This window comes from Ornithodoros turicata, chromosome 4 (assembly GCF_037126465.1).
Source record: "Ornithodoros turicata isolate Travis chromosome 4, ASM3712646v1, whole genome shotgun sequence".
NCBI lineage: Eukaryota > Metazoa > Arthropoda > Arachnida > Ixodida > Argasidae > Ornithodoros > Ornithodoros turicata.
The window spans coordinates 38337853-38360031 of NC_088204.1; the positions used below are offsets into that span (position 1 = coordinate 38337853).

Genomic DNA, 22179 nt, shown 5'->3' on the forward strand with positions numbered 1-22179 from the left:
TCGCGTGAGAAGGTCCGCTGGGTTATCTTCAGCAGGACAATGACGCCAGTGGCTCGTTGATGTGTGCTCGCGTACTTGTAGCACTCTTGTCTTTACAAACTCTTTCCACTTGTCAGGATTGCCCTTTATCCATGACAAGGCGATGGTTGAATCCGTCCACAGTACGGCATTATCGATGGTTTTGATGTCCGCTAGACTTCTCGTTATGAACGCGAGTAGCCTTGCTGCTACCACTGCCGCCATGAGCTCCAACCTCGGCAAAGTTATAGCTTTAAGAGGTGACACCCTTGCCTTCGCCAGGAAGAGGGCCGATTTAACTTCCAACGGGCCGTGTAGGACGACGTATGCCACTGTGCCATAGGCACGTGGACTGGCATCGGCAAATACATGCAGCTCCGCTCGTGTGGTTTCCGTCCATTTGCCATACATTCTCGGTACTTCAACAAGCGCAGCTTGTTCAATTTGCTCATACCAATCGTCCCATCGTTGCTTTAATTTGCTGGATAGTACACTGTCCCATTCGATTTGCTCCAGCCATATGTCTTGCATGAGAATCTTGGCAGTGATGGTGTAAGGCACCAGAAGCCCCAAAGGATCAAACACCCTTTGGAGTAACTGCAATGCTTGCCGTTTTGACACACATTCAGTTTGCTTGACCTGTGCTTTGTGCTTGAGCGAAATGACATCCTTTTCAGTGTTCTCTTGACTCCCAAAACCTTGATCTCCTTTGAGTCCTTTGTATAAGGCGATACTTCATCGGGGTCTGTCTCGAACAAATTCCTGAGTTTAGCACTGTTTGATGCCCATTTTCTAATGTTCATTGATCCCCTTTGAAAAAGCGTTTTAGCCTCCGCGTATAGAATCTTGGCTTCTTCTTCTGTGTCAGCTCCTGTCAGCAGGTCATCTACGTAGATAGAATCTTTGATCTTCGCACATATCTGCGGATACTCTGCTGCCATAACTTTGAAGTGATGCTGTAACGTGGCAGCAAGTAAAAATGTGCTCGGTTTCGTGCCAAAGGTCACTCGTGTCATCCTCCAAGTTTCCATGTCTGTCTCGCAGTTGTCGCGTCTGGGTATATTCTTGAACCATAGAAACCTGAGTGCGTCGCGATCGTCCGGGGCGATTCGAATTTGCAGAAAGGCCTTTTCAATATCCGCGGTCATAGCGATTTCGTGACAACGAAACTGAAGCAGCAGGGTAAGTATGTCGGGGTTTAGATTCGGGCCAGCATGAAGGGCGTCGTTTAGACTTTTGCTTCCGCGTCCATGCGACGACTCGTCAAATACTATGCGACACTTGGTTGTAACTCTATCTTCGCGAATCACGGCATGATGAGGCAGGTAAAATACTGTCGTTCGCTTGTCTACCGTTGACACTTCAGGAACCTTCTCTGCTGAGCCATCACGCAAGTACTGCCTTATTGCGTTGTCGTACATCTCAAGCTTGTGTTGATCTTGCTGGAGATGTTGCACAAGCCGCTTCAATCTACTCATTGCATTTCTCTTGTTATCATCCAGTTCCGTGTCTTGCTGCCATGGCAGCCGAACTTGATAGTGACCGTCTATAAGCTTGATTCCTCTCTGAAAGTCATCCAGAACCGACGTCTCGTCAGCTTGCTTGGCCTCGGTATGTTCCAATGCTAAATTCTCGATCTCCCAGAACTTTCGCATGAGTTCGTCAGCTGCGCACTCCTCGACAGACGTTCGCAAAACTGACACATGGGAAGTGATAGCGTCCTCATGGGAAGCGACACCGTCCTCAACATCGGATCCTGCGTGTCCACTCACCACCCAACCCAGCTTTGTGTTCATTGCGGCAAAGCGCGAGCTTAACCGGTGTATTGTGCCGTCACTTAGCTCCCAGTAGTGATCGGCTCCTACCAAAACTCCCACTGTTTCATCGCCGTCGTCAATATCGTCATCGGTGGCGATACGAACTCTTCGTACTATTTTCCGGAGCTCGCTCTTGGGCATTGCTGGGATGCGCTGCTGGCAAATCTGGTCTGTCTCTAACGCTTCGATAGCTTGGCGTTGGCCGTTGAGGAGACGAAGCCACACTTGAACCTTCTTGAACGACCTTGACGTTGGGTGACCACCGAAACCGGTCACTGTTAAGTCTTCATAGCCCAGGTGGTCGCATTCCAACAGACCAGACAGCTTGACTGTGATAAAACTACGCTGGCTGCCGGTGTCGAATAAAACTCTCGCTCTTCGACTCCGCTGTTTCCCTTCAACCGTGGCCATAATGGTCTGTAGCAATACAAGCTTCCTGGCATTCACGACGCTAGTTCCATTGGTGCCCATTGTCATGGTTGCTTCTGAATTGAGATGAACGCTATCGGAAACGGCCATATTCATAGTCAATCCTGTAACCCCGTGTGATGCTTGCGTATGTCTGTCGTTGGTTGGAAGACGATCTGGATCACATAGCGTTGTCGCGTGCCGTCGTGAACACGTCTTGCAGACTAATCTCGATCTGCAGCGATTTGATATGTGGTTTCTCTTTGTACACCGAAGACATCGATGTGCGGACATTAACTTGCTCCGCTTCTCTTGCAGTGTCATGCTCCCATCGCAGTCAATCGCGTCATGCTGCTCTGATTCACAGAACACACAGGGCTCCTTTATCGGCGGGCCATACTGGCGCGCATGCGGACGGTCGGTGCTCGTGGTCAATGCAGTGGCTGTTGATCCAGAAGTCGTATGCGCTTTTCTTGCAGATGTGGACGATTCATCGACGGATTTTAGGGTACCTTGAGCAAGCTCTTGTGACTCCGCTCTAAGGCGGATTAAAGTCATCAAGTCCTCCAGTGCCTGTCTATAGTCAGTTACAGAAGGCGAAGGATCAGCCGTGGTGCCGGCGCCAGTGGGAGACTGCTGTGCAGGGGTCCTGCTGCTAATTCCTTTGCTCTTGAGCATTTTCTTGTGATAAGTAGTAACGAGTTCGGCAGGAAGCTTCCGGAGAATTATAGGACATAAAAATGCACAGTACGAATCGACGGTCAGTCCAATTGCGTTGAGGCTTCTGATGCTCGTCTGAATTTCGTTATGCATTCGCCTCAAGCTTCCATAGTCATGTGGCGTCTTCATCAACGGCATGTCGGTCAGCCTGTTAATATGGTGCTGTATCATCCTCTCTTTGGAGCCAAACTCACTGCGAAGCAACTGGACAGCATCGGAGTAGCAGTCCTCTTGCAGGTTGAGGCCCTTAACGAGTGCTGCAGCATTCCCGGTCAGAAGTGAGGAAAGGTAGCAGAATTTCTCCTTCGTGGTCAGTGAGCTGTTATCGTGCACTGCTACCTCATACGCGGTCCAAAATGGAAGCCACTTGTCCAGGGAGCCGTCGAACTTTGGTAGCTCGAGCTTTGGCAGCTTCACCCTTGGTTGTCGATCGGACGCTGAGCGAGGTGCAGCTAATGTCGTCCTGTTGGCTGCTACGCCTGCATTACTAGCTTGGCGATCGTTGATTCTGTAGTCGAGTCGCGCAACAGCATCCGTAATTTCCGAGTCATACTGTATCATCGTTTCGATTTCCCTGTCAAACTCTTCGTCGGCCAGCAATGGCTTTATCTGGTTGTCGATTTCGCGTAGACGTACTTGTATCTCTTGTAGCTGCCGATGAAGGCTGACAAGACGTTCGTGACTCGGCGGCGTTTGCTGCATCTCATGGTCAGCTTCATTCCGTGTTTTAGTGGCTGCTGTTCGATACTGCTTTCTCTCCTTCTTCAGACGTTCCATATCGACGTTGCTGCTACGCTGCGTCCAATCTGCTCTTACCCGATGTCTTCAAGTATGTTGAAGTCGTTGGGGCAGCGTTCAGTGTATCCTGGGCACGGCACCATATAAAAACTAGTACGCAGACTTGGACAAAGTATAGCCAGTAGCTTTACGTCTGAAGAGCGTGATGAAAAACCAAAAGGAAAAAAAAACAGAATGTGATATCGCGTGCTCGTTCGCTATCACAGTGATGATGACGATGTAGATGTCGGCACCTCTAGAAATATTCAACAACACCATTGGACATGTCGTCTGCTACAGAATATCTTCTGAGCGAGCTGCAGGATATTCCACACGGTTAGAAGAGCACGAAAAGGCATGACTCCCATGGCAGACGACACCACTGGTACTGTCGTCTGCTACAGAACATCTCCTGACCAGAACTGCTGGATATTTCGCGCAGTTAGAATAGCGCGAAAAGGCATGACTCACACAGCAGAGGACACCACTGGTGCTGTCATCTGCTACAGAACGTCTTCTCACAGAGCTACAAGATATTCCACGCGGTTAGAAGAGCACAAAATGCATGACTCACATAGCAGACGTCACCGTTGGTCCTGTCGTCTGCTACGGAATATCTTGTGACAAAGCTGCGGGATGTCTTTCCGTGCCCTTCAAACTGCAGAGGATATCCTACCGCAGAGTCACCAAATATTCCTTCGTAAACGACAGGAACACTGGTGTCGTTTGCTATGAGCATCATGGCTTTTCGCGTTCTTCTAACCGCGTGGAATATCTTGCAGTTCAGTCAGAAGATATCCACTAGCAGAGGACAGCACCAGTTGTGTCGTCTGCTATGTGAGCCATGCCTCTTCGTGCTGTTCTAACTGCGCGGAATATCAAACTGTTCAGTCAGAAGATATTGTGTAGCAGACGACAGCACTAGTGCCGTCGTTTGCTATACTTCCGCTCCAACGCCTAATATCTCAGCGTCGTGCGACTGCTCCACATAAGGCACGGCACACCTTCAGTTCCATCAGCAGTTCCTTTTTTACTTTTTCTTCCACTGAAATATTCTACATAGATGTCCCCGTGTGAGCACACGGTTCAGTGCTTAAAAACACCATGGATTAATTCAGATGGCACCCGGATTAAATTGAATAGCATCTGGATTTTTTTAGATGGCGCACGGATTAAATTGAATGGCGCTTGGATTATTTCAGATGGCACTTGGACTAAAATGGACGGGAAAACCTGTAGTAGGAATCTGTTCACCTACGCAGCAGCTCAATCCACAGTATCAATGATAACGAGAAAATACAGGGCCCTGAGCACGTACGGAAGTAAGTCCGTGGAACGTACGTCCCGGGACCTCCATGTAACTTCCTGTGAGGACAAACGACGGGTATTTGTGGGAAGTCCAAACAGTGGCCACTCGGAGATGTGGTGGACGTCTGTCGGAAAAATGTCCGTCTCCCAGGGAGATTCGAATTTCCCGGAAAGGATATCCGCAGGAGGACCACAGGAAGTTTTGTTCCGCTTGGGAGGGGAACCCTCCTCCTTCTTGTCCCGTGTCACTCCTGTCTAGTTCTCTTCTTCGTTGCTCCTCAGACTCAAGTAGATGTTTCCGTTCAAGGGGAACCCTGTCTGAGTCGCAACGTTGAAGGCCCTGGGTGCGTCGGGGTTAACCCTCAGACAGAGTCGTCTGGTTGGTATGTGGCCTGGAGGATGTACTGACTAAAAATACGCGATGACACCTCCAGAATTTGACTGTCTTTGTCGAAAAATCTAGTAGTCAATACATGGGTATATAAACCATAGAATTGTCTAAAACTATAGTCTAGAACCTATAAAATAGTCTAAACACAGGCCCTGTGCCAAAATCGACGAAACCCTCATATGAACAATGCATTAAAATTCATTTGGCCAGGGTGCACTATAGATTTATATCCAGGAGTTCTTTACATGGTGTTCTTCTGTATTGGATGATGACATCTTTAAAATTTTATTCTGTTTTGCTGTTAATTGGATTAAACTCTGTCCCATTCTATTCACATCCTGTAAGGCTGCTTCCCGCAGAGCGGCTGAGCACAGTCGCGGAGCGCGCCGGCGGGGGGTGACCGCGAATTTTGGGATTGTTCATTGCAACGACACGTCCGCATCCATCAAGCTCACAACCCCTGGGAGAAGGGGACAGCATCGTGCCCTTTCCACCCTCTTCTCAACCTCTTGCGCTTGTCTCTTCACTCCCTCTGTGCCCGGCATGGGTGCCGGAAACAAGTCTCCCAATCCGAACACGAACATAGCGGCCCATGACATTTCAGGCTGCCACCGGGCTAACTGGAGGTGTTGCCGTACAGGCGACATCTGTTGAACAGGAAGTGGGTTAGGACATACATCCTCGGGACCCCGGCCTTTCGACTCCAGCCATTCGAATAATCCTGTCCAAGGTGGCTACTCTAAGGTCAGGTGACGCTGCGTCATACCTATCTCGCGGGCTACTGGAGTTGAATAAAACATCATGCCCAACGAAGAACACGATAAGCCACTCAACGGCACCCGGAAAATTATACCATTTCTGATTGATGATGATCTGATAAGTAACACACGTGACTGTACAGCATCGTAAAAACGCCCTCCCATTTTTCAATCCAAATTGCTTGCGGGGTGCATAGTATCTTCGACGGGACACCCAACTCCTCATAATGAAAGCAAAGCATTGTTATGGCTATTTTATTTATTTATTTTAATTACCCTAGGGGTTGCCATTAGACAGGGGTGTGGGTTGTACAGGTAAACACTAATGATTCGAATGCCAGCAAGATATAGGGTAAGGTGGGGCAAAACGAGACACGGGGCAAGCTGCGACATTTTTTGCTCGACGGCACCTGGCTCAGAGACGTGCTGCTCCGTGCGGCTCATAGGTGGCTCTGCATGTCGGCTTTAGTGCACGTGAGCATTGTCCGGATCGGACAGGTCAAACCGCGACAACTTAATGTAATTTAAATGTAATGTTAATTAAATTTAATGTAATTTAGAAACTGATAAGTCAACTATTAGGTGGCTTTATGCTTGTTCCTCAGAGATTCTTTCTTTCTTTTTTTTCATATTGCCTAGGATTCTCAAACAAATTTTCCTGTTTTCTAGGATATTTCTAGCAAAGCAGTAGCGCGCTCAAAAGCGAGCGACCAGCAACACATCAGACTGGCGGTGACTTGTTTGCACAGGACGGTGGAGGGAAATATCACCGGGTTTTGTGTGGTTTTATAGCACATCATGTGGGCGGGGGACTCAAGGGGCTGTGCAGGTGCTTGGATTGCAAAAACTAATTTGTATAGCTCATTACCACGACGTGTCTTATCTTGCCCCACGCGATGTGTCGTGTTGCCCCGAGGGTTGGGGAAGACGAGACAACCTGCATTTTTGAATCTCTTGATGTGTGTTTATTTTAGAACCGGCTAAGTCCGTACTGATTTACAGGTCAGAAGATCTAGACCTCTGGGGATGTGCCTACGGCTACTTTTTTTTTTAACACGAAAAATAAAACTTCCATATTCAATGGCAAATTTCTGTCTCATCTTGTCCCACCTTCCCCTACATAACGATGGAGTAAGAATAAAATGAAAACAAATAGGAACGCGTTTTAGCAAGTACAAGTATGATACCATTACACGCGTCACTGAAATGTTCTAATGGAATTCGTTTGCACAGTGATTGCGCTGGGTGATGCGCGCAGTTAAAGCAGTCGGAACGAGAGCCCTTTATGTCGACGTGGAGGTGTACTATGGTGAAGAATTAATATATATATACATAGTAAATTTTGTGAAGCAGATAAATACTGACCGTCTGACTTCGAGTTTTTGTAATATGTACAGCGATAAATTGTTCTTGATGAGTGCCACACTGACTGTTGAACGGTAACTGCCAAAAATGAATCACACCGGTCCGTTCTATACCTGCTCCAGTGCGTGTATGAATCGGGGTACGATTTCTCGGTCTCCATACAGCATGCAAGATGGTGTCTAACACGTATAAATTAATTGTTAAGTTAATTAGGTCAGGCAGGCTTTGAAAAAGAAAGCACATGAAAAGGAATCCCAGTCGATTGACCGAATCGGGGAACGCTTTCGCAGACCATGTAGAAGCAATATGTTTTCTCCAAATCAAGAGATTTCATTAAAATGATTGCGTTATGCGGTGAAGATCTCTTTAAAGCACGCAGCGAATAAAACCCTGCCAGACGACAAGCCCAAAGGCCTTTGAGAATAGGCCTTTCCCAAAGTGATCTTTGACAACGGCAGCGTAAATGCCCTTTCTAAGAATTGCCCATCACGCTCAACAGAGCTCCACAACGGCTATTCAAAGCTCAGTATTACTCAGCTGATGCGTATATGACATCAGCATCAAAAAGTAATCTTCGGGCCAACGCGAGATTTCTTATTCAATGACCTGTAACGATGGAGTATCATCGGACCACAGTAATAAAAATTTTGTTGCGGCCCTGGTTAGACGGTACACAACAAGAAGAAAAGTTCCAGACCATCCAAACATGAGTGAAGTAAGCAAAAATCCCAGTTAGAAACAGAATAAACGCAGTTTTCTGCAGCGTACATTACTCGTTAAACTCACTCAAAAGTAACAAACCCTATGGTATGCTGGGCAGCCATAGTCTTGCATCCTCTTCGTAAACTTTTCTCCCAATTACTGTTTAGTAAAAGTTAACATGCCTTGAAATAATCTCCCTCTTTAAGTGAAAATTTGCCGTTTCATTCCTACTGAGGTTTTACTTCAACGATGATACTCCTGAACATTCAAACCCGAACCTGAATATTCAAAACCGCGCCATCAGGTTTATAATGAACAACTATAACCCGCACAGCAGTATCACAGATATGAGGCATGCCCTCGAATTACCCACATTGAAACAAAGACGTATACATGGCAGCATAACATTCCTTCATAAACTTTTCTACAGCCCTCTTGACATAGAACACGACATGATATTGAAACCCTTCCGGTCTTCATCACGCATTAACAACCTTAACCTTTATTAACGCATTAACAACCTTTGTCTAATCCATGCTTCTACAACCTTGTTCCAAAACTCTTTTTTACCACGAACTATTGACCTCTGGAATAACCTGCCGAAGAGCATAGTGACGATCACAGATAACACACGCTTTCAACAGTCTCTGACAGAACACCTGAAAGATTAACACTGAACTAACTTGTTATATGTTTTCATTATCACTAGACTTACCTTGATAGTTGCAAAGTAGGCTGTTGTAGTAAGCAACTTGTTATTGTTATTATTAGAACTTGTAACATTGTAATTAGTATTACTGTGTTTTGCTTTGCCTATGTCCCACCCCCCTTATGCAATGCCCTCGGGCCTTTAAGGGTTAAATAAATGAAATGAAATGAAATGAACATATACGGAACTCACGACGGGTTGTCTTCAATGCAGTAGAAAGTAAGGCAGAATTGTGTGCCCCATGGAAGTGATGTAATCGTTTGGATCACGAAGGCTGGATCTAGGGGAAGCTGAAATGTGAAATATTGGAGGCTGTTACTTGGGCACAATGGCAATCATATATGTTGCACTCACTGCTGCCTTTTTTTGGGGGGGGGGAGAGGGGGGGACTACAGAGAATCGTCCCATATCTCTAATCAGAAAGACATATATCATGGACGTTGACGGAAGTCAAACGATGGTCTCCATGGATAGCGCACCAAATAATCTCATGCTGTGCTTCATGAATGGAACTGAAGTCAAACAATTTCTCTTAGCGGAATCAAAGAAACACAAAAGGAACGAGAATCGTCGTCTCCCTCTCCTCCTCAAGAAGCGCCACAATGCGGAGAAATCAATCCGAGGCTTAACAAATGGAATTCAAGTGAAATAATTTCTTTTAGCAGAATGAAAGATACACAAAAGGAAGGAGATTCATCGTCTTCCTCTCCTCCTCAAGAAGCGCGTCAATGCGGACAGACCAATCCGAGGCTTTACGAATGGAATTCAAGTGAAAGAATTTCTTTTAGTGGAATGAAAGGTACACAAAAGGAAGGAGATTCATCGTCACCCTCTCCACCTCAAGAAGGGCGACAATGCGAACAGACCAGTTTCAGCCTTTAGGAATGGAATTCAAGTGAAATAATTTCTTTTAGTGGAATGAAAGGTACACAAAAGAAAGGAGATTCATCGTCACACTCTCCACCTCAAGAAGGGCGACAATGCGGATAGACCAGTTTGAGGCTTTACGAATGGAATTCAAGTGAAATAACTTCTTTTAGTGGAATGAAAGGTACACAAAAGGAAGGAGATTCATCGTCACCCTCTCCACCTCAAGAAGGGCGACAATGCGGATAGACCAGTTTGAGGCTTTACGAATGGAATTCAAGTGAAATAATTTCTTTTAGTGGAATGAAAGGTACACAAAAGGAAGGAGATTCATCGTCACCCTCTCCACCTCAAGAAGGGCGACAATGCGGACAGACCAGTTTGAGGCTTTACGAATGGAATTGAAGTGAAAGAATTTCTTTTAGTGGAATGAAAGGTACACAAAAAGGAACGAGATTCACCGTCATCCTCTCCACCTCAAGGAGCGCGACAATGCGGACAGACCCATCTGAGGCTTTACAAAACGGAATTCAAGTGAAAGAATTTCTTTCAGTGGAATGAAAGGTACACAAAAGGAACGAGATTCATCGTCACCCTCTCCACCTCTAGAAGCGCGACAATGCGGACAGACCCATCTGAGGCTTTACAAACCGGAATTCAAGTGAAAGAATTTCTTTCAGTGGAATGAAAGGTACACAAAAGGAACGAGATTCATCGTCACCCTCTCCACCTCAAGAAGCGCGACAATGCGGACAGACCCATCCGAGGCTTTACAAACCGGAATTCAAGTGAAAGAATTTCTTTCAGTGGAATGAAAGGTACACAAAAGGAACGAGATTCATCGTCACCCTCTCCACCTCAAGAAGCGCGACAATGCGGACAGACCCATCTGAGGCTTTACAAAACGGAATTCAAGTGAAAGAATTTCTTTCAGTGGAATGAAAGGTACACAAAAGGAACGAGATTCATCGTCACCCTCTCCACCTCTACAAGCGCGACAATGCGGACAGACCCATCTGAGGCTTTACAAACCGGAATTCAAGTGAAAGAATTTCTTTCAGTGGAATGAAAGGTACACAAAAGGAACGAGATTCATCGTCACCCTCTCCACCTCAAGAAGCGCGACAATGCGGACAGACCCATCTGAGGCTTTACAAAACGGAATTCAAGTGAAAGAATTTCTTTCAGTGGAATGAAAGGTACACAAAAGGAACGAGATTCATCGTCACCCTCTCCACCTCAAGAAGCGCGACAATGCGGACAGACCCATCCGAGGCTTTACAAAACGGAATTCAAGTGAAAGAATTTCTTTGAGTGGAATGAAAGGTACACAAAAGGAACGAGATTCATCGTCACCCTCTCCTCCTCAAGAAGCGCGACAATGCAGAGACACCAATCCGAGGCTTTACAAAGTGGAATTCAAGTGAAAGAATTTCTTTCAGTGGAATGAAAGGTACACAAAAGGAACGAGATTCATCGTCACTCTCTCCACCTCTAGAAGCGCGACAATGCGGACAGACCCATCTGAGGCTTTACAAACCGGAATTCAAGTGAAAGAATTTCTTTCAGTGGAATGAAAGGTACACAAAAGGAACGAGATTCATCGTCACCCTCTCCACCTCAAGAAGCGCGACAATGCGGACAGACCCATCTGAGGCTTTACAAAACGGAATTCAAGTGAAAGAATTTCTTTCAGTGGAATGAAAGGTACACAAAAGGAACGAGATTCATCGTCACCCTCTCCACCTCAAGAAGCGCGACAATGCGGACAGACCCATCTGAGGCTTTACAAAACGGAATTCAAGTGAAAGAATTTCTTTCAGTGGAATGAAAGGTACACAAAAGGAACGAGATTCATCGTCACCCTCTCCTCCTCAAGAAGCGCGACAATGCAGAGACACCAATCCGAGGCTTTACAAAGTGGAATTCAAGTGAAAGAATTTCTTTTAGTAGAATGAAAGGTACACAAAAGGAACGAGATTCATCGTCACCCTCTACGCCTCAAGAAGCGCGACAATGCAGAGACACCAATCCGAGGCTTTACAAAGTGGAATTCAAGTGAAAGAATTTCTTTTAGTAGAATGAAAGGTACACAAAAGGACCGAGATTCATCGTCACCCTCTCCTCCTCAAGAAGCGCGACAATGCAGAGACACCAATCCGAGGCTTTACAAAGTGGAATTCAAGTGAAAGAATTTCTTTTAGTAGAATGAAAGGTACACAAAAGGAACGAGATTCATCGTCACCCTCTACGCCTCAAGAAGCGCGACAATGCAGAGACACCAATCCGAGGCTTTACAAAGTGGAATTCAAGTGAAAGAATTTCTTTTAGTAGAATGAAAGGTACACAAAAGGAACGAGGTTCATCGTCACCCTCTCCTCCTCAAGAAGCGCGACAATGCAGAGACACCAATCCGAGGCTTTACAAAGTGGAATTCAAGTGAAAGAATTTCTTTTAGTAGAATGAAAGGTACACAAAAGGAACGAGATTCATCGTCACCCTCTCCTCCTCAAGAAGCGCGACAATGCAGAGACACCAATCCGAGGCTTTACAAAGTGGAATTCAAGTGAAAGAATTTCTTTCAGTGGAATGAAAGGTACACAAAAGGAACGAGATTCATCGTCACCCTCTCCACCTCTAGAAGCGCGACAATGCGGACAGACCCATCTGAGGCTTTACAAACCGGAATTCAAGTGAAAGAATTTCTTTCAGTGGAATGAAAGGTACACAAAAGGAACGAGATTCATCGTCACCCTCTCCACCTCAAGAAGCGCGACAATGCGGACAGACCCATCTGAGGCTTTACAAAACGGAATTCAAGTGAAAGAATTTCTTTCAGTGGAATGAAAGGTACACAAAAGGAACGAGATTCATCGTCACCCTCTCCACCTCAAGAAGCGCGACAATGCGGACAGACCCATCCGAGGCTTTACAAAACGGAATTCAAGTGAAAGAATTTCTTTCAGTGGAATGAAAGGTACACAAAAGGAACGAGATTCATCGTCACCCTCTCCTCCTCAAGAAGCGCGACAATGCAGAGACACCAATCCGAGGCTTTACAAAGTGGAATTCAAGTGAAAGAATTTCTTTTAGTAGAATGAAAGGTACACAAAAGGAACGAGATTCATCGTCACCCTCTACGCCTCAAGAAGCGCGACAATGCGGAGAAGTCGCATTGGTCAAGTCGGCTATGGACTAGTGTAGCAGTGGGACAATACAGGAAACAAATTGAACATGCTTTCCGTGTCTACTGGTGCTTTCAGGATCTCACCAATTTCCATTGGCCTTTCTTGGTGTAGTGAAAACGATCATTGTTCACAAATTATCGCACAATCTCCAGCTTTCTTGTGTTAAATATGAAAGAAATAAAGAAAATATGCTTACCGTAGCGATTAGGTGATAGCCCGGCCGCATTCGAAATCTTCTGAGTTGTGTATAAGTGTCTGGATCTTCGGGATTGGAGATGTACTGCTCCATTTGGTATTGCCCTTGTTGGTAGCGTAGATCCTTGGTTGGAGTAAAACGGGGGCGTTTGTGACGCCTTATATATGCCTCTTCCGTGGATGCAGCTGTTCCGTCACCATAGCAACAGTGGCAGGTTTCATCAACTTGCGCTTACAACAATGTGTCGCTACTCTTGCAAGCTTCGTATCATTTCGCCGAAATTTTTAATAATAATTGGGAGTTTACGTCGCGAGACAACTGAGTCGCCGAAATTAAAGTACACGAATAGGGCTGTCGCGCTCTTCCATAATGAACTTGTCTCCCGTGGCATAGTGGTTAGGATGGCCGTTCTTCCCACCGAGACTGGGAGGTGACGCGGGTTCGAACCCGCTTTCAGGCAGACTTTCCAGAGCAACTTTGCACAGTTCCCCCCGAAGTCGGCCAAGGACGCATACTAACACCCCACTCCTTCCTGCCGTCCTCTCTCTGTCCACATCTGTACGCCGCTCAGAGCCACAGTTGCTTCGCGGCGCTAACACGGAATTTTAAAAAGAACTGGTCTCAGCAACAAGCCACAAAGAATCATAGTGCTGAGACGAATTGGGGTTCTTCCCATGGCGCCCCTCGCAGGGGGCGCCACTGTTACATTTCCCGCAGTGTCGTAAGTGCTCAGCAACATCGCATGCACGCGTCCGTTTCGTGCTCCTAAGTTTTTGTACTCTGTGGATAATTGTTTACCCAGTAGCATTGTAGTTTTTGGATTGTCCTCGTTAATAGGCCTCTAAATGGCATGTGATATCGAAAACAGAAAGAAAAAGAATCCAGCGTGACCTCGGTGAATACACTGGGCTTAGTTAGAAATCGCCCCTTTATTCGATTCTTTCTTAACTTATTCTTGTGCTAATGTAAAAATGAGGTACGTGGGGTTAATCAGGACGAAATTGATGATATTATAGGGAATTCTAGTGAATCGTTTTTGCTCAAACGGTCCGCGATTGGTTTTGCCATGACCCAATCAGACCCAATAAACATATCCCCCCACCAATCAGATGATTACTTTCTAACCCATTTTCCTTTGTCTTTGGTTATCCGCGAAACCGCTTGAGGAAACACGCTTCATTAAACTTACTAATAACACATCAAAATTCCGTAAATATCACGTATACGGATTGCACATCAGTGGTTGATATACAGGGGTTGAGACACTTTCATAGATCATTTGTCATCATATTTTTTTTCATCATATCTGATTCATTCATATAATGCATAAAATTGCCATAGAAGTGAAGGAACCAGAAGGAAGATCCCGGTTAAAGGTTCCTTCGTGAAAAGCTTCTAAATGTCAGTGGAGCACTGGTCAGGAGTTAGGTAAGGCTACAAAGTACAGTACAGAAAAAAAATGGGACAGATAAATCGCATTCAAGAGATAACAACTAATCAAACCAGAAAATTAAACTGCATTACGAGTTAATACATGCCTCACTTGATTTCTAAACAAACAAAAACGACGAATGCTTTTTATATGATGAGACAATTGGTTCCACTCACAGACTCCTCGAAACAAAAATGGTGTGGTTAATTACATAATGGACGCATTGTATTGCACGCCAGAATTAAGAGGAAAAATGAATTATTCCACTTGTCGTACAGCTTGGGACAAAAGTTTACGGAACACGGGATTGGCGTGTTTCATCATCCGAGCGGCCTCCTGAAAGCTGTCAGGAAGAGATAGCATAAGAATGCAGGATAGCATAGGGGACGATTGAAAAGCGTGTCCGCTCCTGTTTGCTGATGGTGTTTCGTTCCAATTGAGAAATGTGCCACCCAGGCGTTCCGGAAACTTTTTTACCATGCTGTTTGCGAGGCACAAGCCATCGAACGCACTATCGAGCACAGCGCAGACATCAGAGCGCCCAGAGTTGCGTCCATTCCCATTGGCAGCAGTAAGCACGTGGCTTTTCGTGTGCTGCGTCACTGGCGGCGGTGAGGTCTGTGACGTCAGAGCCACATATCCGCGAGGACCATTTTCTCCGTTTCTATAGGGACCGAACCAACGAGTTTCCCCTCCAACGAAGCGCCACCTTGCGGAACGGTCGACGCCGGTGGCAGGAGAAGCGAGCGAACAGTCACCTATTTGCGGCCTCAAGCAAGTAGTCTTCCGTGCACTTGCGCGCAAAGCTTAACATCTAAATGCCTAGCAGTGTAAACTGCTGTGTGGTGGGGTGCAATGCCACTTACAGTAACTCGCCTGGGGTCAAATTTTATTGTTTTCCCTGGAAAAGTTACGAAAAGAAGCGGCGTGCGGCATGGATCCAGCTTGTTCGCCCGCAAACGTGAGTATATTACTTTCTAACGTTACCTCTCCATAGCTAAGAGACTTGATGGTCTCTCCGGTAAGCCCTGGGAGCCAAGCAAGAACACACGGATATCCAGCAAATATTTCATCGGGAACACAGAGGCCGATGAGGAGAGGCGTCCTCCCTACAATCCGTCGATTTTTCCTGATGTGTACAGGAAGAGACCCAGTTTCGCTACTTCAGCTACTGCATTTCAGCTGGCAAATTCAGCCCTTGCAGAAGAGAGGCTTATTTCAGGGATTATTTCTTGCCTCCTCTCGGGCAAATCGAAACAACGGAGGGAGACCTCCGACGTCAGTGTCTCTGATGAGCTGCTGAGTGCAGTCGATGAATCAACTGTCTGTATTGAACAGTCTTCAGCAATGGATGAAGTGCGCCAGTGTGACCCAGTCACCCAGGCAGATGATGGACCAGTTCTCGTGGAGGTACAACAATATATTTCTCCAGCGGCAACGAGGTTCTGGCTGTTCTGGCCTAGCAGGGCTGCTATACGAGCAACTATACCGCCTAGCATTTCACTGCTGTACCTAACCTGCAGGGTCATAATTGATTGTACTGAACTGAAGGCTGAAATACCACCCGATGTGGAGGCACAAAACATGTGGTATTCCCACAATAAGCGCACATACACAATCAAGTACCTGGTGGGAATAGCACCGAATGGGCTGGTCACCTTCCTCTCCCCAGGATTCGGAGAGAGGGCCAATGACCCTAGCGTCACAGTTGAAGCTGGTTTGTTGCCACTGTTGGAACCAGGAGACCTGGTACTCGCCGACAAAGGCTTTCCGCAATCCGAACGGGCGTTGGGCAGCAACGAGTCACACTAGTAATGCCTCCTTTTGCCACCATGCGCAGTTCACTAAGGCAGAAGCAGATGCCACCTATGATACTGCATCTCTACGAATGCACGCGGAAAGAGCCATCCAGAGGCTACACATATTTCATATTTTAAATACAAGAATTCTCCAAGAACTTGCCACGTAGATGGACAAAATTATGTACATAATATGCGTGTTAACAAACGTGAGGCCTGGAATATTCCGAAAAGTGCACCCTATTGCAGATGACACACAGTGATGTAGCAGTCATGAATCATACATGAGGTGAACACAGCAGTTATTGTAATTAGCTCGACTCTTAGATTGGGTGTTAACACCGCGATGCAACTGTGGCCATGAGAGGTGTACAGAGGCAAACAGATGACGACAGCAGGAAGGAGTGGGTTACTGTGCGTCCTGGGCCAACATCAAGGGGAGCTGTGACGTCTAAAAACGTTCGAGAAAAACCCCAGGCAGCACAGCAGGCGACAGGACTCGAACCAAGATCACCTCGCAGGCTCTACACGGTGGGTTAGCGTGCTACCCCTCTCGGCCATAGGAGCTTGTCCGCATCTTGGAGCGTGAGCGCATTAGTATGCTCTTATGATTTGTATGTTCTGTGTAACTTAGTAAACCACCTGTTTTAATTGCCGTTAAAGTGCCTTGCTGATTCGCTCCTGCTACTTTCCATCGAAACGTGTGTTCAACTTTTCCAGAGGCGGTGTTACCTGTACCCAGTTTGTATTGCATATGATGATTAATTATTATTAGAAGTAAATTATTATTAGTATAAGTGTCATTGTCTCTGCTGCTCTTGCATATGTAAGTAGTAGGAGGGGGTGCCGAGGCAAAAGCGTGATGAGTGACAGGCTCGTTTATTGACCCCTGGGCCGACTTTACCCGCGTATTTTTACCCGCGCCCGGCGGGCGGCGCTCGAGTGGAGGGTTGTTCGGGCGCTTATCGGCTGCGTGCGCGCTTACCCTCGCACATTTTTCAGCCTGGGCCGACTTCTTTCGCCATTTTCCCATCTGAGCCGACTTCATTCGTATTTTTACCTGCTACAACTGCGTGGTGTGCGGTTTACATGCAAGTATAGGCATGCAAAGGATAGCCACATTCAAAAGTAAAGTGAAAATATATTTATTAAAGTCATTAGTGTCGGGAATTATGTTGTGACTCTGTGTGAAGGAGACAACCCAAGCCAAAAACCTGATGCAGAAGAAACACAATACGATAGACGTAACAAATGTTATACTTATTACAGGTATGATGCTATAGCATTGAAGGGGTATCACACATCATACACAATATTTTTATTAATGGTAATCACACAAGTTTTCAATTAATCAGAAGGGGTAGCACATTTAATCAAAGAAGATCTTTTAATCAATACGATTACAATCAAAATTACGAGTTTTATTATAAAAAGTCTAACATTATTATATGTGAGCACCATAGAGGAGTTTTAATTACAAAGTTCTGATACATGTACGTAATTTCAAGCACAATAGCTAAGTTGAATATTCCATCACAACACAATTAATCAGATTCTTATGAAGTGATCGGCAGAGTTGGCGGAGGGCCTTCGTTTACCGTCGGGCATTTTTCAACCTGGGCCGACTTCACTCGCGTATTTTTTCCCGCGCACGGCCTGCGGCGCTCAGGTGGAGGGCTGCTCGTGCGCTTACCAGCGGGCCGAAGGGTTGGTGGGCTTGCCCTTATCGTTGTACATTTTTCACCCTGGTACGACTTCTTTGGCGATTTTTCCGCCTGGGCCGTCTTCTTTCGCGATTTTTTTTCCAGCGCGCGGTGGCTGGTGTGAGGGTGAGGGGCTGTCCGAGTGCCTACCAGCGAGCCGGAGGGCTGCGCGTGCCCTTATCATTCTGTATTAGTCACCTGGGCCGACTTCTTTGGCAATTTTCCCGCCTGAGCTGACTTCTTTCATATTTTTTTCACTACAACAGCGGTGCGGTAGGCGGTCTACACGCAAGTAGGGGCATGCACACTGAGAACTCCTGGGTCGAATTCACTTACATTTTTCACTCAGGGACGACTTCATTCGTAATTTTTTCCGCTACAACAGTTGCTCGGGGGTCGGTTGTTCTATACCACACAGGCCATATTTCATTCATAATAGTTTCGCAAATAAACACGTAGGGTCGATCTCATATTGCTTTTGAGTTAGGCATAGTGTCTTCAGATCAGGGTGTGTGTATCCTGTTTGCTGGGCCCAACAGATGTTATTAAGGGTAGTGCAACATTTCCCACATCTTGAACCATGCTAACATTGCCAGAATAAGGAACATTACACTGTGCTGTGTATTCCACACTCAGTTGTCTCGCGACGTAAACCCCCAATGATTATATTGGGTACCAGTCAGCACTTCCCATATTCTATTTTTTTTAATATGTGCTTAAAATTGCACAACTGCCACTCAAGTAACTTTGCCACCAAATTAGTCAGTGACAAAAGGTATATGTACTTTATCACAAATTTAATAAACTTGGTGGAAATGGTTGATGGTGTCCTCTGCCTTGTACGGTGCACTTCATAGCAAAATACACAATAGTCCAAATGTTTTCCTTGTCCACAAATGCCCTGTCAAAGCTGAAAGACTCTTATCAAAATGGGGAAGCGGGCTTGCTTGTTCAGAGAAACAAATATGAAACTGCAGTGCTCAACGTAAATAACTGCATGCTCAGCAACTAAGGCTGGTGATGCCGAAGACCTAATATTTCTAGGTTAAAAGGAACAAAGGAGAAAAGACCACTGCGGCGTATTAATGTTGTTTCAAAAGTATAACACCACAAAATTTGTGAGAGTCAGTTGGTGTATTTAGTTATGTTGGTCACCTCCTGCACCAATTTTTAATAAGATTCAAATGCGTTGCTACCAACCAGGACCTAAGCCTGACCTATGATCTAATAATAATAATAGTATCTATCTATGACCTATATGGACCTTCACCACTAGTTTGGTCTAGGTTTCACACGTGGCTTCTAGTGAAATTCCAAGCTGCTCTGTACAGCTAACAGGAGACTTGGAGAGTAGAGAATTTTTTATTTATATTTTCCAAAGAATGTGTAAAAAACAATGTGCTGTACCAACTGTATTCAAAGAAATACAAATATACTTTGTTTTAGCTATGTGCATATTAGCAGATTACAGGTGACCGATGACACACAATGGGCGTCAAGGGTGAGAACACAAGAATACTACCACTGCAGGCACTGTCTGTGAAATTCTAAGTCACCATTTGTCAGAAAGCAGTGACCACGCACAGCCTAAGGTTCATATTGAGCTCCTTCCATTATTCTTTTTATTGACAGCATGTTGGCTGCCATCCAGTCCATGAAGGTGACCCTGATCGTTGAAAGAACGGTTCAACAGCAAGCGAGCTGGTGATAGTGTCCATGATGGCGAGACCTGAAGAGGAGATACAAGAAGGGACATAAACACGCTATGTTGAGACATTGTGTATGTCCCTTCCTATCCCTCGTCTCAGGGTTTTTCGCTATGGACCTTCATGATGTTTCCTTCGGCAAGCTTTACATATTTTTATGTAGAATTGTGAAGGTACAGCCAGGCGCTGTTAGCAAATCCCACAGTACTTTTCTTGAATCAAGAATCCATAGAAGGTACACAGTCATCTTCAGCATTGCACACATCTATGGGACATGTTAATCACTTTGGAATGTCACAGACATGTCATGGAGGCCGGCACATGATTATAGTTGTGCTGAACAAACAACTTTTTGTCATAGCTTAGGCATAAAAAGCAGTTTTGTCACGTGCATGTCTCCCATTCTAATGACAGTCTTCTCCAGTTTTTCAAACTGCCATTTCCCATAGTGCTTTATGGTATGACACAGTATTTCTAAATCTTTGCTGTAGTTTACTGGTTGTAGCAGAAAAAAGACACCACTGTTTCCGATCACAGGATGCAAGCCATAAGTGCTATACGGAAACAGTACATGCTGCTCTCTAGCAGTTGTTCGTGTTTGGACATGGTATGGTGCATGCAGGGTAAATTCCATGGTTAAAATATCCAAACGTGAACAACTGTTAGATTACATGATGTAGAATGCTCTATAGTAAAGTAAAACCTCCAAAGCCGGACACCTCCCTACCTCGGACAACTCCCCATGATTTCATTGCACGGGCAGGCTCCATTGAAACTACATGGGGACGAAATTCTCTATGTCGGACACCTCCCTATCTTGGAAGTAGGATAGGGTTTTCCCTGCAAAGTCGGACAAAACCCTGGCCAAATTATCTCAATATCGGCCCATCTTTCACCAAAAATACCCAAAATGAGCCAGTGGCCTTGACTTTTGCCCCTTTTTCCCCCTATACTGGTCTCAGCATTTTGTTGCTTTAGTTTTTAGAGTCCAAAAACAAGTGCTGTCAGTCTATATTGTAATTCTTTATGTGAGCACTTGTCTTCAGTTTGTCTAGAGCCTTTGAACGAGCACTGCACCAAAGCTATGAGAAGCGGGCTGACGCTTCAGACACAAATCCTTGCTGCTCGAAAAGCTCCAGAGGTAATGCCATTGAGTAGAATCTGAACGGAATTGAATATACTAAAATCAGTAATAATTATCAGTGAAGAGTGGGTAGAGGTACCACTACCAGGCACCACCACCAGGTACCACTAAGGACCTTAAATTGAAGAAGGGGGACATTTCTCACAGCTGTGATCTCTTCCATTTTTTGTTGCCGTCATATTCTGTAACTCGGACACCTCTATAAGTAGGAAACGCTTCGGCTGCACCGCGGGTGTACAACATAGGAAGGTTTCACCGTATTTATGTTCCGTGTCATGTGACCACAAATAATATATGCTTTTGCTCATGCTGCACAGCACAGGCGAATTGAGCTGCATGTGAGGATAATAACATGAAACCCGAGGCGGAGGAAAAGGCATGACTTTACGGTCTCTGTGTCAGTTGTTTCATGTTGTAATTGAGTACCAGCTGGCCTCTTCCTGAAAATAGGTTTGATGCATTGTACACGCACCATAGACATGCAGTATGTGGTGTGTTGTGATAGTAATGCCACTGCCAATCGAAGAATAATGCTCCAGGTGGATTGTCTTGGTACAATCTTGAACTATGCATACCAAGGGGTAGGGCATCTGCATGACAGGTTTACCTGGAAGTAAGAATGTAAATGTTAGCTGAAGTCATTGAATAATTAACATTATCAATATACAGCTGCAGATGATCAAACAATAGCACACAAGATGCCCCGATATGTTCTGCAGGAATGTCTCTGTACTCACAATATTAGTACAGCAGCTACAGAAAGGCATAAAACAAGTTTTTGTATACATGATACCACTTGAATGCAACAAAAGCTTCTGCTGCACTGCCAGAACACCACGGCGGACAGATTTACCTTACTTCACCCGAGAAAAAGCATGTACTGTTGCACACATGATGCTGTTTGAATGTCTCGAAAAACATAATTTATGACCGAAAGACATCAACTGGAAGATTTCGATTTACCTTAGTCAAAACTGAGAAAAAGTATGTGCTGTTGCACACATGAAACTGCTTGAACTGCCCTTGAGCGCTCTGGAAGAACACCTTATTTGTGACCAAAATACAACAGCTGAGCCAACATTGAATTTATACCTTACTCAAAATACACAAGATGTGCTGCCGTGCATATGATACGATGATACTGCTTGAATGTACTCTGAAAGCGCTGGCA

The 22179-nt window shown here is 45.5% G+C and overlaps 1 protein-coding gene across 3 annotated transcripts in view; it reads right to left on the reverse strand.

The window, feature by feature from the left end:
* LOC135393025 (uncharacterized) overlaps positions 1–13345 on the reverse strand; it is a 175791-nt gene extending 162446 nt beyond the window's left edge. For all 3 annotated transcript variants that reach the window (XM_064623616.1, XM_064623617.1, XM_064623615.1), the window contains exons 1-2: positions 13225–13345; positions 9166–9263 (exon numbers count right to left, since the gene is read on the reverse strand). In XM_064623616.1, coding sequence (XP_064479686.1) covers positions 9166–9263; positions 13225–13317 — 191 coding nt within the window. In that variant the 5' untranslated portion in view covers positions 13318–13345. The remainder of the gene's footprint in view (positions 1–9165; positions 9264–13224) is intronic.
* Positions 13346–22179: the final 8834 nt, after the last annotated feature.